The sequence below is a fragment of the Mytilus galloprovincialis genome, chromosome 11 (assembly GCF_965363235.1).
Source record: "Mytilus galloprovincialis chromosome 11, xbMytGall1.hap1.1, whole genome shotgun sequence".
Lineage (NCBI taxonomy): Eukaryota > Metazoa > Mollusca > Bivalvia > Mytilida > Mytilidae > Mytilus > Mytilus galloprovincialis.
This window is the reverse complement of record NC_134848.1, coordinates 15,994,972-16,010,599: the sequence shown is the minus strand read 5'-3', so window position 1 is coordinate 16,010,599 and position 15,628 is coordinate 15,994,972. Positions and strand designations below refer to the sequence as shown.

Below are 15,628 nucleotides of genomic sequence, written 5' to 3'. Positions count from 1 at the left end.
GATACGTATCAATATTTTGAATAAAAGGAGGACATTCTAGCACCCTAAATGTATGCGAACACAAATTTGTTGTTATTGTATTGCAATATTGCTGTCCATTGTATTGTACATTGAATCCTAACACAAAAAATATGGCTGATTTACTATACAGGTATATAACTTTACAAATTAAAGTGTACATATGGTCAGTTTTAGTTGATGCGGTCAAATAATTTTGTTGTACAAGTCAGCATGGTCAGCATGAGGTATCAAAACTACTGAAATTTTGTTACGTATCAATATTTTGAATTAAAGGAGGACATGCTGGCACCCTAAATTTATGCGAACAAAAATTTGTTGTTATTGTATTGCAATATTGCTGTCCATTGTATTATACATTGAATCCTGACATAAAAAAATATGGCTGATTTACTTTGCGGGTATATAGATTTACAAATTAGAGTGCACATATGGTCAGTTTAAGTTGATGCGTTCAAATAATTTTGTTGGACAAGTCAGCATGAGGTATCAAAACTACTGTAATTTTGTTACGTATTAATATTTTGAATGGAAGGATGACATGCTGTCACCCTTAATTTATGCGAACAAAAATTTGTTGTTATTGTATTACAATATTGCTGTCCATTGTAATATACATTGAATCCTGACATAACAAATATGGCTGATTTACTATGCTGGTATATAGATTTAGAAATTAAAGTGCACAAATTGTCAGTTTTAGTTGATGCAGTCAAATAATTTTGTTGTACAAGTCAGCATGAGGTATCAAAACTACTGAAATTTTGTTACATATAAAAATTTTGAATAAAAGGAGGACATGAAGGCACCCTAAATTTATGCGAACAAAAATTTGAAAAAATATGGCTGATTTAGTATGCTGGTACATATAGATTTATGAATAAAAGTGCTCACATGGTCAGTTTGGTCAACATGGTCAAATAATTTTGTTGCACAAGTCAGCAAGAGGTATCAAAACTACTGAAATTTTGTTACGTATCAATATTTTGAATAAAAGGAGGACATATGTTGGCACCCTCAATTTATGCAAACAAAAATTTGTTGTTATTGTATAGCAATATTGCTGTCCATTGTAATATACATTGAATCCTGACATAACAAATATGACTGATTTACTATGCTGGTATATAGATTTACAAATTAAAGTGCACATATGGTCAGTTTTAGTTGATGCAGTGAAATAATTTTACGTATCAAAATTTTGAATAAAAGGAGGAAATGCTGGTACCCTAAATTTATGCGAACAAAAATTTGAAAAAATATGGCTGATTTACTATGCAGGTATATAGATTTATAAATAAAAGTGCACACATGGTCAGATTTGGTCAACGCGGTCAAATAATTTTGTTGTACAAGTCAGCATGAGGTATCAAAACGTAACTAAATTTTTTTACGCATCAATATTTTGAATAAAAGGAGGACATGTTGGCACCCTAAATTTATGTGAACAAAAATTTGTAGTCATGTGTTAAAATGATGCTTTCCTCTGAAATACGTCCTTTCATAGATATACATATAAATAAAGTGCAAATATGGTTGAATTTGATATGGATTGGAATATATATTCAGTGTCCGTTATCATTGTAACCAAGATCGTTTTTTAATTTATAGATTGGCAGATTACAGATAAATTTGTGTTACAAGCAACGTTTTATGCGTACTTTATTTTCAAATATTTGTATTAAATCCTGTTTATATAACGGAAGTATTTGTTTTACTTTATTTTCGATGATTATACTACGAAACAAAGATATTAAACAATATTTTTAAAAAATCGATGTAGAGCGGTCCTGGTTACAAGTTAACTTAGTGTTGAGCAGACCAGTCAAAAGTTAACTTGGGAACAGGTCTGGTTTCGATCGGATTTGTCAAATCAAAAGTTAACTTAATATGTTAACTTTGTGGCAGGACTGGTCTCGCAGTTAACTTATGTTAACTTTATGGCAGGACTGGTTTCGAAGTTAACTTATGTTAACTTTACGGCAGGACTGGTTCGAAGTTAACTTATATCAATAGCGGACCTGTTTCGAAGTTAACTTTTTGGCAGACATAGAAACAGTACTGGGACCAAGTCCGCTTTTCAAGTTAACTAGATTTTGGTCCTAGGACTGGTCAGAGCAGTCCTAAATCCGGTCACAGGTTAACTTTGACCAGTCCAAATGACTGGTTATCAAGTTAACTTGCTGTACAGGTTAGGACTGCACCCATCTGTACCGATTGTTAATACATTTGTTTTACAAAAACGCTTGAACACATATTTTATATGTATCGGTCTTTTCTAGACTTACCTTATTAAGAGCCAGGGATTTTTCGAAATTTTCTGCGCTTAGTTTTCCATTGTCAGCAAACTTGTCGAACTCCATTTTAATCCAGTCAATCCATATATTATCTTCACTGAAAAAAAATGTTTTCATTTACTGAATAACCAAATAAGTAGAGGACAACCATTCATTCTTTTTTGCATGTAAAAAGTAAAAAATAAGGATGTTTAGGAGCTGCAAAAAAGCTTTATTAAAAAGAATTATTATTGTACATTATAAAAGGGAGGAACTATTTGATTTCAAAATTGAAAAATAATTAAAAGACACACGACTTATTTTGTAGTATTAGTAGTTGTTGTCGTATTGTGACCAATCGTTCCCCTACAAAAAATCCTGAAATATATAAAGACCGGAATATACAACGAAAAGCATGTACATCCTCTATTTAACTAAAAGGGGCATACCAAGAATCGCCAAACCACCTTTAATATCTTAAATAAACTCCACCTAGAGAGGGAATCTATAGATAATTAAAAAGAATTGTTTTTATAGTCATGTCATTAAAGGAGCACTGCCTTCAGAGTTGATGAAATGCTAATAAGACCAGTACGTGTCTGTAAGTCTGTAAATTAGCACTGCCTACTGAGTTGATGAATTGCTTATGATACCAAATCCGGTATCGAATTAATGTCAGTAATTATTCGATCAAATTATTGTGTTAATTATTTTTAGATACTCGTGCACAATACGTGCGGGAAATGTTATACCAAATTATTTGAAACTAAAACAATCTAGATAGACTTTCCGAGTATTCTAGATAGTTATTGACATTAAAACTTCTTTAGTTGCTCAATTGTATGTACAAAGAAAAGAATAAAAGCTATATCGTGTAACAAGGTGTTGGATCATAGTTTATAATCTAAACAATTAAGAAAGTAACTATAAACCATACACCTTTTTATCTTAAATTTTCAGTGCACTTAAGACTCATATTTCAAATATTTTCCTTCATTTTGTATATATGAACCTTTTACTTTTCAAAACTTAAGATAATTCCAATCGTTATTAAAGTAATAAAAAACCTCAAATTAAAAAAAAAATGATGCATTGTTTTTTATAACTAAATAGATAGTTTTCATTATACAACTTATGTACATATACTTTTTTCTGAGGAAAGTTCTTTAATTTGTCAACACTTAGAAGAAGCTTACTTATTTTTAATTGCTTGCTTCCAGGAAGCAATTCGCCGACATATTTTCCGTGTGCATAATGACCTGAGTGTAACCCTCTACGTAAAAATCCAGTGATCGCAATACGCATGAATCTGTCATTGAAATAAACAATTATCTGATTGTATATGTTAAACACGTGCTCAATAACCATGCTTTGTGTTATATGTTTACTATAAGGTGACAATCGGTCAACTTCGGCTTCTAAACACATCATTTAATGAGCAGCCATATTTGTTAAATCATAACAGACAGAGAGATAAAAAAAAAATGACGATTATACGATATATTTGCGTAAAAAATGATAAAATCGTGCACAGAGGCCTACGTTTATGATATATACATGCATTGGTTCAAGAGTTGGATAAACATTATTTTTCACCACTCACTGGTTTCATATGACTTTAAAGGTTTTTGGGATCAATGATTCAGCTGCATGTTATCGACACAAGTTTTATAACTTTGATATCTGATCACCCAAAAAAAAAAAAACACCGGTATAAAACCATCCAACCCCTGCGTTTCCAATTTACATATGTGTGCACTTGTGATACAACGAAAAGTAATACATTCCATGTGTTTTATTTTAAATTTAGTTTTAAGAGTGAATCATTAAAAAGTCTGCATCATTAAAATTAAAATTGAAATACAGTCAGTGGTCAAAAGCGAGTTATCACACACAAAGTGTTCAATCACTTCAACTGAAATTGATATTGATAAAAAAGATATTATAAGTTATATGGTTCACTACTGACCCCATACGGATCCATAGAGGGTTAGTAAAATCCATAGGGGGTGAGGTCAGTAGTTAACCGTATAACGAATTTATCGGACGCTGGACTTTTTCTGCGGCGTTTTGTTGAAAAATAAACAATGCAACACAACAACATTAATAGATGACGTCGCCATTAACGCGTCATGAACCCCATATGAAACTTACTAACCCCATACGGTCTCATAGAGGGTCACCACGTGACGGCATTTAACCAATCACAACGTGATAATTCATCTGTGGTCCGATAATACCAAGTAACTGCATAACCAATTTGCATCTAATAAATATCGTGAGATGTCAAAATGCTAAAATTATTTTTTATTATATTTGGCCAGGAAATTATACAGGCTTTTTCTTTTCCTTCTGACATGGTGAGCACAAAGAAAAAAGATTTCTGGAAAAGTTTGCGTTGCATTCTGTCCTAATTAAATCTTAAGTTTTGCATTCGTGTTTAACACATTAGAAAATTAAAGCAACCCTCGTGAAAATTATGGCCAAAAAACCAATAAAACTTAAGAAATTTATTCAACTTATGGCATTTATTTTATAAAAATTGGTTATCAGTTGCGTTGTAATATTTTCTTAATACATATTCATTTTAGTTTAAAATAATAGGTCATTTTATAAGTGGGAATTCACTTGCTGTATATCGCTTATTGTTTAGCCCGTCTGGGAAGAACATACATTCTGCAATATTATGTGAAAATTCGCAATCCGAATTGACATACATATTGTGTACATTGATAAAAAAAAATTGTATTTATTTGTTTCTTAAAAAGTTACAGACAGTTAGGTATAAAATAGATAGTTTCTTATTTTGTTATAATTTTTGTAACTTGTCCACGTGATCGCTATTCTATTTAGTTTTTATTCTGTTTATGTTTTTGGCAGGGGGTGAATTATATGAAACAACAAATGCTTACCCTTAGAATCATTAATCTTCAGTTTTTGTTTTGTTTGTGTATAGAGGTTAAATCTATTGACATAGCTGTTTTTGGTTAAATTAAAGTCGGTTTAAAAAAAAACAAGCTTTTCATAACTCTAGTATATATTGATAGGGGATAAATAATTGAACCAAAAAATCCATAAAACTTTTTTTGGCTCCATTCTTACGTGTATTTCATAAGAATTATACGTTGTGTAAATGTGCACTAAATAATTTGAATTAAAAAAAAACATCATTAAATATAAGATGAAGGGAGTATTTTATTTGGTACATGTTGACTTAATGAAATCTTCCTATTTTTAAAGATTACCTTTCAGGTCAACAAGACAATACAACGGGTGTGTTGAAATTATTCATATTTCAATTATAACTATTTTAATTCTGTTTTATCTCATTAAATGAAGCAACTTTTAAAATGCTTTTTATTGGTTGGGTGGTTTTATGATTAAGCAAAATAATTAACCAGGTTTTAAAAAAGTACGAATAGTTAAAAATTAGTGTATCAAGATTAAAAAAATACTATTTTTACCTTTCAATCTACTTTGATAAGTCGATAGGAAAATGTTTCACCAATAAAAGCCGTATAAAATTTATTTTAGAAGCGTGCATTGACTTCGGTCATATTTCAAAGCAGTTTCTTCTAGGTCGATATATAAAACATGTACTTCAACGTTCTAACTCATATTAAATATAGAAAAAAATATGTTTGTCATTCCGACTCATTTTATTTATGGTAATTTTACCTTTCTCATACATACAAGGCGGTCTGAGGTATTTCTTATTTTTATCTTTCTTTTAAAGAATCTAGTACTGCCCATATACCAACGTTCACAGGCAAGAAAGATTTGTTTTATGTATATCAGTAAATTTAAAACGATGACCACAATTTAAAAAAAGAGTTTTGTTATCAGTTAAATAAAACAAACGACTAATGTTATACATGATAGTATTTCACTTAAGGATGTATTTTTCTGACGTTTCAGTCTCGTTGACATCTCGTTCTGAAATTATTTCCACAACGTATGATACAAGTGGAAAATATCAATGAATTTTCAAAATATTATAATCAAACATAACTCTGTGAAAATATTGTGTATTTACAATGAATGGTTTTTGATTAATCAAGTTTTCAAATTTTACGACCAATCAAGTCAGTCTTTTTAGCCAAAATTTTGAGGAAATGGATAAGGGGTACAAAAAATGATTTGAAAATAATCATGTACATCCCATACAATTTTAATGTCTTTTAAAATTTCTTAGATATGTATTTTTTCAATCGTTTGTAGCAAAAAGATTGAAATAACATACATTTTGTTTTTCAATTTTTTTATTTTCTGACTTGTTACAGGTATTTTCTGACTTGGTACAGGTATTGTCGTATGTAGGAAATGGTGTGTTAATTTGGTTGTGTAGCTATTCAAAACTTCAACTTGTTAAACATTCGCAAAACATTCCTTATAAGAGCATATGTAATCACAACAAACATGAAAGTAAAAAGTAGACTTCAAAAAGCGATTAGAATATTCAGAGACATTTTCGCGGGCTCAAGTTATCGCTTTTCTTTAGTTTCTGTGAACAAAGCGATAATTAAGCACGTGCGAAAACCCCCGATATACAGTATAAGCCCGAATGGTATCAAATGACATAAAACGGTAACAATATCTGATGACATACCAATCAAATAAAAGGTTATACATTGTACTTGCGTATAGTATGATTTAAAAACAAAGATTATATTTAAAAAAAAAATGAGTTTTTTTAGACGAAACGCGTGTAAGTCGTCAATGAAATATATCAATCTTGGTATCTATGATGAGATTATTAATAACCACTGCATGGGTCGATGTCAATACTGTTGTTTTCATTCCAAGAGGGTATCATCAGCTCAGTAGTCAGCATTCATAATTATAAGTTGACAAAACTTTGAACTTTTGAAATACTAAGGCTTTTCTACCTCCGGAACATATTACCTAAGTTGTATTTAGCTAAAACAGGATTATTTGGACTCAATGCTCTTCATCTACTTTCTTAAATTGGCCTTTTAACATTGTGTTGTTCGAGTGTCACTGATGAGTCTTTTGTAGACGAAACGCGCATCTGGCGAAAATATAAAATTTAATCCAGGTATCAATTATGAGTTTATTTGGTATTATCATCAATATCAGACCTGTTCATCAATATCAGACCTACATATCAATATCAGACCTACACATCACTATCAGACCTACACATCAATATCAGACCTGTACATCAATATCAGACCTGTATATCAATATCGGACCTGTACATCAATATCAAATTTACCTATAACTAGCAGACGTGTACATCAATATCAGACCTTTACATCAATATCTGACCTACAAATAACTATCACACCTGTACATCAATATCAGATCTGTACATCAATATCAGATCTGTACATCAATATCAGACCTATACACCAATAGCAAACCTACACATCACTATCAGACTTACACATCACTATCAGACCTACACATCAACATCAGACCTACACATCAACATCAGACCTGTACATCAATATCAGACCTATACATCAATATCTGACCTACTTATCACTATAAGACCTACACATCAATATCAGATCTGTACATCAATATCGGACCTATTCACCAATATCAGACCTACACATAACTATCAGACCTGTACATCAATATCAGATCTGTACATCAATATCAGACCTATACACCAATATCAGACCTGCATATCAATATCAGACCTACACATCAATATCAGACCCGCACATCAATACCAGACCTGTGCATCAATATCAGACCTGTACATCAATATCAGACCTATACATCAATATCATACCTATACATCACTATCAGACCTTTACATCAATATCAGACCTATACATCAATATCAGACCTTCACATCAATATCAGACCTTCACATCAATATCAGACCTATACTTCAATATCAGACCTACACATTAATATCAGACCTGCACATCAATATCAGACATACACATTAATATCAGACCTACACATCAATATCAGACCTACACATTAATATCAGGCTGCACATCAAGTGTTAAAGCAGATGAAATTGAGTCACACTACTGTGAGCATATATTTTAAAGTATATAAGAAGAATCATTTTCAATCAATTACCACTTATCAATAAAATTGAGAATGGAAATGGGGAATGTGTCAAAGAGACAACAATCCCACCATAGAAATAAAAACAGCAGAAGTTCACTAACAGGTCTTCAATGTAGCGAGAAATTCCCGCACCCGGAGGAGTCCTTCAGTTGACCCCTAAACAAATATATACTAGTTCAGTGATAATGAACGCCATACTAATTTCCAAAATTGTACACAAGAAACTAAATTTAAAATAATACAAGACCAACAAAGGCCAGAGGCTCCTGACTTGGGACAGGCGCTTTAGATCTGTACACGCTCTCCTGTAGTGTTCTATTGATCTGCACAAGCTCTCCTGCAGTGTTTTATAGATCTATACAAGCTCTCCTGTAGTGTTCTATTGATCTGAACAAGCTCTCCCGCAGTGTTCTATAGATCTATACAAGCTCTCCTGCAGTGTTCTGTTGATCTGTACAAGCTCTCCTGCAGTGTTCTATTGATCTGTACAAGCTCTCCTGCAGTGTTCTATAGATCTGTACAAGCTCTCCTGCAGTGTTCTGTTGATCTATACAAGCTCTCCTGCAGTGTTCTATAGCTCTGTACAAGCACTCCTGTAGTGTTCTATTGATCTGTATAACCTCTTCTGTAGTGTTATATTGATTTGTACAAGCTCTCCTGCAGTGTTACATTGATCTGTACAAGCTCTCTTGCAGTGTTCTATTGATATGTGCAAGCTCCCCTGTAGTGTTTTATTGATCTGTACAAACTCTCCTGCAGTGTTCTATTGATATGTATAAGCTCTCCTGTATTGTTATTTTTGAGCTGTACAAGCTCTCCTGCAGTGTTCTATTGATATGTACAAGCCCTCCTGCAGTGTTCTTTTGAGTTGTACAAGCTCTCCTGCAGTTTTCTATTGATATGTACAAGCTCTCATGCAGTGTTCTATTGGTCTGTAGTAGCTATCCTGTAGCGTTCTATTGTTCGACTGTACAAGTTTTCCTGCAGAATTTTATTGTTCTGTACAACCTCTCCTGTAGTATTGTATTGATCTGTACAATATCTCCTGTAGAGTTTTATTGGTCTGTATAAGTTCTCCTGTAGAGTTCTATTGGTATGTACAAACTCTACTGCAGAGTTCTATTGATCTGTACAAGCATTTATTCCTGTAGTGTTTTATTGATCTGTATTAGCTCTCCTGTAGTGTTCTATTGTTCTGTACAAGCTCTCCCGCAGTGTTCTATAGATCTATACAAGCTCTCCTGCAGTGTTCTGTTGATCTGTACAAGCTCTCCTGCAGTGTTCTATTGATCTGTACAAGCTCTCCTGCAGTGTTCTATAGATCTGTACAAGCTCTCCTGCAGTGTTCTGTTGATCTATACAAGCTCTCCTGCAGTGTTCTATAGCTCTGTACAAGCACTCCTGTAGTGTTCTATTGATCTGTATAACCTCTTCTGTAGTGTTATATTGATTTGTACAAGCTCTCCTGCAGTGTTACATTGATCTGTACAAGCTCTCTTGCAGTGTTCTATTGATATGTGCAAGCTCCCCTGTAGTGTTTTATTGATCTGTACAAACTCTCCTGCAGTGTTCTATTGATATGTATAAGCTCTCCTGTATTGTTATTTTTGAGCTGTACAAGCTCTCCTGCAGTGTTCTATTGATATGTACAAGCCCTCCTGCAGTGTTCTTTTGAGTTGTACAAGCTCTCCTGCAGTTTTCTATTGATATGTACAAGCTCTCATGCAGTGTTCTATTGGTCTGTAGTAGCTATCCTGTAGCGTTCTATTGTTCGACTGTACAAGTTTTCCTGCAGAATTTTATTGTTCTGTACAACCTCTCCTGTAGTATTGTATTGATCTGTACAATATCTCCTGTAGAGTTTTATTGGTCTGTATAAGTTCTCCTGTAGAGTTCTATTGGTATGTACAAACTCTACTGCAGAGTTCTATTGATCTGTACAAGCATTTATTCCTGTAGTGTTTTATTGATCTGTATTAGCTCTCCTGTAGTGTTCTATTGTTCTGTACAATCTCTCCTGTAGCGTTCTATTGGTCTGTACAACCTCTTCTGTAGTTTTATATTGATCTATACAATATCTCCTGTAGAGTTTTATCGGTCTGTACAAGATTTCCTGTAGAGTTCTATTGGTATGTACAACCTCTCCTGATGAGTTCTATTTGTCTGTACAAGCTCTTTCAAAGTGCTTTATTGATCTGTACAAGCTCTCCAGCAGGGTTCCATTGATCTGTACAAGTTCTACTGTAGTGTTCTATTGATGTGTACAAGCTCTACTGTAGTGTTTAATTGATCTTTGTTATATTTTTGAAAAGGATCATAGTTAAATCTTCATTTTGGCAGAGTATAAGAAAATTCTATCTCAGGAAACTTATTCCTATGATCCACCTGAATGAACCGTCGACAAAACTCATCTGATATTTTTTGAGTGAGCGCTAGATATTGTTTTTTTTTTGGAGAGCAGATGAAAATTGTTGTAATGTATGTAATAATTAACCAGGGATCTCCATGGATGAAAATTGAACGATGGGGGAACTTTCACCATTACAAACTGTGTCTATGCCGTACAGTGTAGCCTGCCGTACAGTGTAGCCTGATCGAAAGTATTTCATTCATCTATGTAAGGAATGGCGAACAGGCTGATACGTATACATTGCTTATCTAAGTTATATTTATTTGAATTTTCATTATAGATGTTTTATAAGTATCACTGTTTTTATTAATTGACATTTGTAACCATTTAAATGTCAAGCCTTCATTGTCCCCCTTAGTCAAAATAACTAAAAGCTGTCATTAGAGTTCCTATGTAGTTTTCTTGCTATTTTTGGTAATTGTTATGGGGGTTAAAATCACGAGGAAACAATGTCGAATTCAGAAGCTATGAACCCATTACCGGTATTGCTGACTTGCAGCAACCACTAAACAATTCGTATGGGTTCTGTAAAAGATTGAAGAAATTCGTAGAAGTAACATTGACAAATGAAAAGGCTTATAATGACTTCATCTAATAATTTAATTTAGGATGTAACGCGTCTTCTGATTGGCTGACGTTTTTTTGTTATCAGCCCATCTAATATCAAAATAAGCCACTCGTCATATTTTTTCTAGAGTTATCCGAATTTTTAGTTTTCCGTCATAACTCGCAGATATTAAACAAAAAGACTATAAACAATTGTTATTTGCCATCACCACTTTGCATGTGACGTTACAATCCTAGTTTTTGTTATTTGTTTACATGTATTGCTGCATTTTCGGGTGTACTAATATGATTTTAATAGATTGAGGAAAACTCACTTCTTACAAATAAAATTGGAGAAAGGAAATGAAGAATGTGTCAAAGCGACAACAACCCGACCATATAGCAAAAAATAGCCGAAGGCCACCAATGGGTCTTCAATGTAGCGAGAAACTCCCGCACCCGTAGGCGTCCTTCAGCTGGCCCCTTAAAAATATGTATACTAGTACAGTGATAATGCACGTCATACTAAACTCCGAATTATACACAAGAAACTAAAATTAAAAAGCGTACAAGACTAACAAAGGCCAGAGGCTCCTGACTTGGAAAGGCGCAAAATTGCGGCGGGATAAACATGTTTATGAGATCTCAACCAGCTCAACATGCCAGCTCTAGACCTTAATTAAACTGATTGAAAGATTATATCTTCATCAGATGAATATCAGGCACAATCCCTCCCGTTAGGGGTTTAGTATCATAGTGTCATAAAATACATGAGTAGAACATAACCCGTGTCACTCAAACAAATGTTTCTTTAAATAAATGTGTTTAGTTCCGATGCAAAAACCCTATAAGTGAATCAATATTAAAACCAAAATATGAAATTTTAATGACCTGACAGCAGTATCGTAACTATATCCCTTTTTAATAAGTTTGTTTAAAGGTTTTGTAAGCTTTTGAGGTGCATACTGACATGTTTGTGCTTTGTAAAGAATATTACCATAAGACATGTAAAAGATTGGATGTGAAATACCGGAACGTATAAGATGTCTGCATGTTGAATTATATTTACGAATTATTTCCTTATACCGATGATAAAATTTAGTAAATGTTTTGACTAGTTTGTGATATCGAAAACCCTGGTGTAGTAATTTTTCATAAATACATAAATTTCTCTTGCTAAAATCTAATACCTTGTTACAAACACGAGCGAATCGTACAAGTTGAGATACAAAAACACCATAAGATGGTGATAAGGGAACGTCACCATCTAAACATGGATAATTAACGATAGGAACTGAAAAATCATCTCTTTTATCATAAATTTTTGTATTGAGCTTCCCGTTAATGATATAGATATCAAGATCGAGGAAAGGGCAGTGGTCATTGTTAGTATTAGGTTTATTTAAAGTAAGTTCAACAGGATAAATTTCTTTAGTATACACACTGAAGTCGTCATTATTGAGAGCCAATTCAATATATCATCCAAATATCTAAAAGTATTGTTAAATTTTTGTATCAAATGTTGTTTCGATGGGTCTTTGCTAATTTTAGTCATAAATTGTAACTCATAACAATACAAAAACAGGTCCGCAATAAGTGGTACAGTTAGTCCCCATTGGAATTCCAATAACTTGACGATATACGGAAGACTGCATAGTATTTTTTAATCAATAGACATTTGAATTCGTGGGTCAACTGTAACCACGAAATTCAAGAAAATTAGTATCAAACGAATAATGATAAATCCACAGTAACACATATTTACGTTTACGTGTTCTTACATACGCACGTAAAATTATCCTTTCTATTGACAACCCTAATATTCAGTTATGGATATAGATGGTATGTCTTAGTAAAAAAATAGTATACTCAAATGAAGGACTAATCCTGCTGGAAACTCTCTATGTATGTAACCGTTTTTCATTGGTGTTAAACTTACGAAATGACCATTTGAAAAATCATTAACCGGTTGTTAAAGACGTGTTTGAATATCTTATCATAAAACCGAAAAAAAACAAAGCATTTAGACTGAATTCTGACTTTTTTGTTAAATAAATGGATGAATAATAAAAAGAAAGTTATGTTTTTTTTATTTATTTATATAGTATAAATGTTTAACATATCAGTAGTAAGCTGTAGAATACATTTAAATGTGTCTTATGTTAAGGTTCGTACTGTATTGAGTTTTTTATAATTTCTGTATTTTTGTTATTTAATTTTGGCAACATTGTTCCATATTACTGTAAAACCTGTTTAAACCGAACTTCGGGACTTCAGATTTTGTCCACTTTCAGCCGATGTTCCTTCTTATCAGGTTCAGTCAGGTTTCACTGTAAAATTGACGAAGGAAATGGAGAAGGTATCAAAGTGACAACAACCTGCAATATTTGACTGTTCAACGAAGTGAGAAGACCCCGGAGTCGGGCTTTAACTGACCCCTAGATAAAGTTGTGTACTAGAGAAAATGGACGTCATACTAAACCCCATAACATATGAATGAACTAAAATTAAACATTAGGCAACACTAGAGGGCTAGATGCTCTTGACTTAGGACAGCAACAAAAATGCAGAGGGATTCAACATGTTAAACAAACCCTCCCCTAAACGTCAAGACAACGTAGAAAAGAAATTACACAGCAATACACACAATAACACGCAGTTGAAAAAGTCCAGTGCCAAAATAGGTAACAAAAAAAAAAGAAACTAAGCGCACAAAGTTAATGATGCATTGATAAACAAAGGACCTCTAGCAATTCTTGAAATTCTAGCTCCTGACATCAATTAAACAAATTGATAAAATATGTCTTCATCATATAATCATATGAAATTACAGACTCGGTGTGTACTTTAATTAATTATCAAAGGTACCAGGATTATAATTTAGTACGCCAGACACGCGTTTCGTCTACACAAGACTCATCAGTTACGCTCATATCAAAATATTTTAAAAGCCAAACAAGTACAAAATTGAAGAGCATTGAGGATCAAAAATTCCCCAAGAATTGTGCCAAAAGCAATTAAGGTAAACTATGCCTAGGATAAGAAAATCCTTAGTTTTTTTTTTATAAATTCAATGTTTTGTAAACAGAAAATATCAAGATATTTACAGTTTCTTTTAAGTCCATAGTAAGTTTTTATTTTTTATGTAGATTTATTTCATTTAATCAAACGTATTACTGTTGACATGTTCATACGTATAACTGTTGATATGATCATACGTATTACTGTTGATATGATCATACGTATAACTGTTAATATACAATTTTTAAAAATAAACTCCAGAGAAACACATAATATAAGTAAAAATATTTTCTCAAAGTTTCAAAAGAAAAATATCTAAAAACTACCGTTAATACCATATTATCAAAATTTTTAGATTTTCGTTTATGCAATATTAAAATATTTATGTTTATTAATGAATTCTTTTTATCATTTGCTATATTTGTTTAAAAAGATACTTTTTTAAAACCATTTATTCATTTTTTTGGAAAAACAAGTTAAAACAATCAAATTATCAAAAAGAAAGAATATGACAGTACGAAAGAAGAAAAATTATGATATTTTAATAAACTAAAAGATAAATCAAATTCAAACAAAGTTTTTGACAATTACTAAATAGTTATTCAATTTATAGAATATACAAAAATTTCACATATATGCTTAAAAGTATTTAGTCATAATACATAGTTCGAATTCCTTTTCGAATTCCAATTTAGGACCCACAATGCAGTTGCTAATTTCTTGTATTACATACAAATATCTCTGTAAACGTAAAGATACAAAAAATACGAATAAATACCTTTCAACTTGTACCGTAACACCGTCTGATTTTTCCTCAATTTTCATAATTTCGTCTTTCAAATATTTGTTCATAATGTGAATTAAAACGTTCAAAATTTGTAATATTTGATTATTAATACTGAATTCTATCTACTCTCATTTTACAGACGATTACTTTTATTTTGTAATTTGCCACGCATGCGTGTCTATTTAAATTACAATATGTGCCACTAAAACTACCGATCAATAGGGCAGAACCTACCCATTGGATGATTTTTAATTTGTAGAATATTCAAATATTCAAAAATATTCGAATATTCATGAATATTAATGAATCATTTTCTCTTAATAGTAAGCAAAAAACCTTTAATGAATACTCTACGTTTGATTCATACTATTTCAATTACAACATATATATACATAGTCAGAGACTTTTGTTATCGGAAACGGTATTTTTAACTAGAATAACTCTTATGTTGGTACATAACACTAAAGGGAGATAACTCTGTTATAATTAGATGAACGTTATAATCTGGTT

The 15,628-nt window shown here is 32.2% G+C and overlaps 1 protein-coding gene across 1 annotated transcript in view; it reads right to left on the bottom strand.

The window, feature by feature from the left end:
• Positions 1-15,261, bottom strand: part of LOC143051741 (NADPH oxidase 5-like) — a 35,291-nt gene extending 20,030 nt beyond the window's left edge. The window contains exons 1-2 of the mRNA XM_076224652.1: positions 15,110-15,261; positions 2,307-2,412 (exon numbers count right to left, since the gene is read on the bottom strand). Of these exons, the coding sequence (XP_076080767.1) occupies positions 2,307-2,412; positions 15,110-15,183 (180 nt within the window). The 5' untranslated portion in view covers positions 15,184-15,261. The remainder of the gene's footprint in view (positions 1-2,306; positions 2,413-15,109) is intronic.
• Positions 15,262-15,628: the final 367 nt, after the last annotated feature.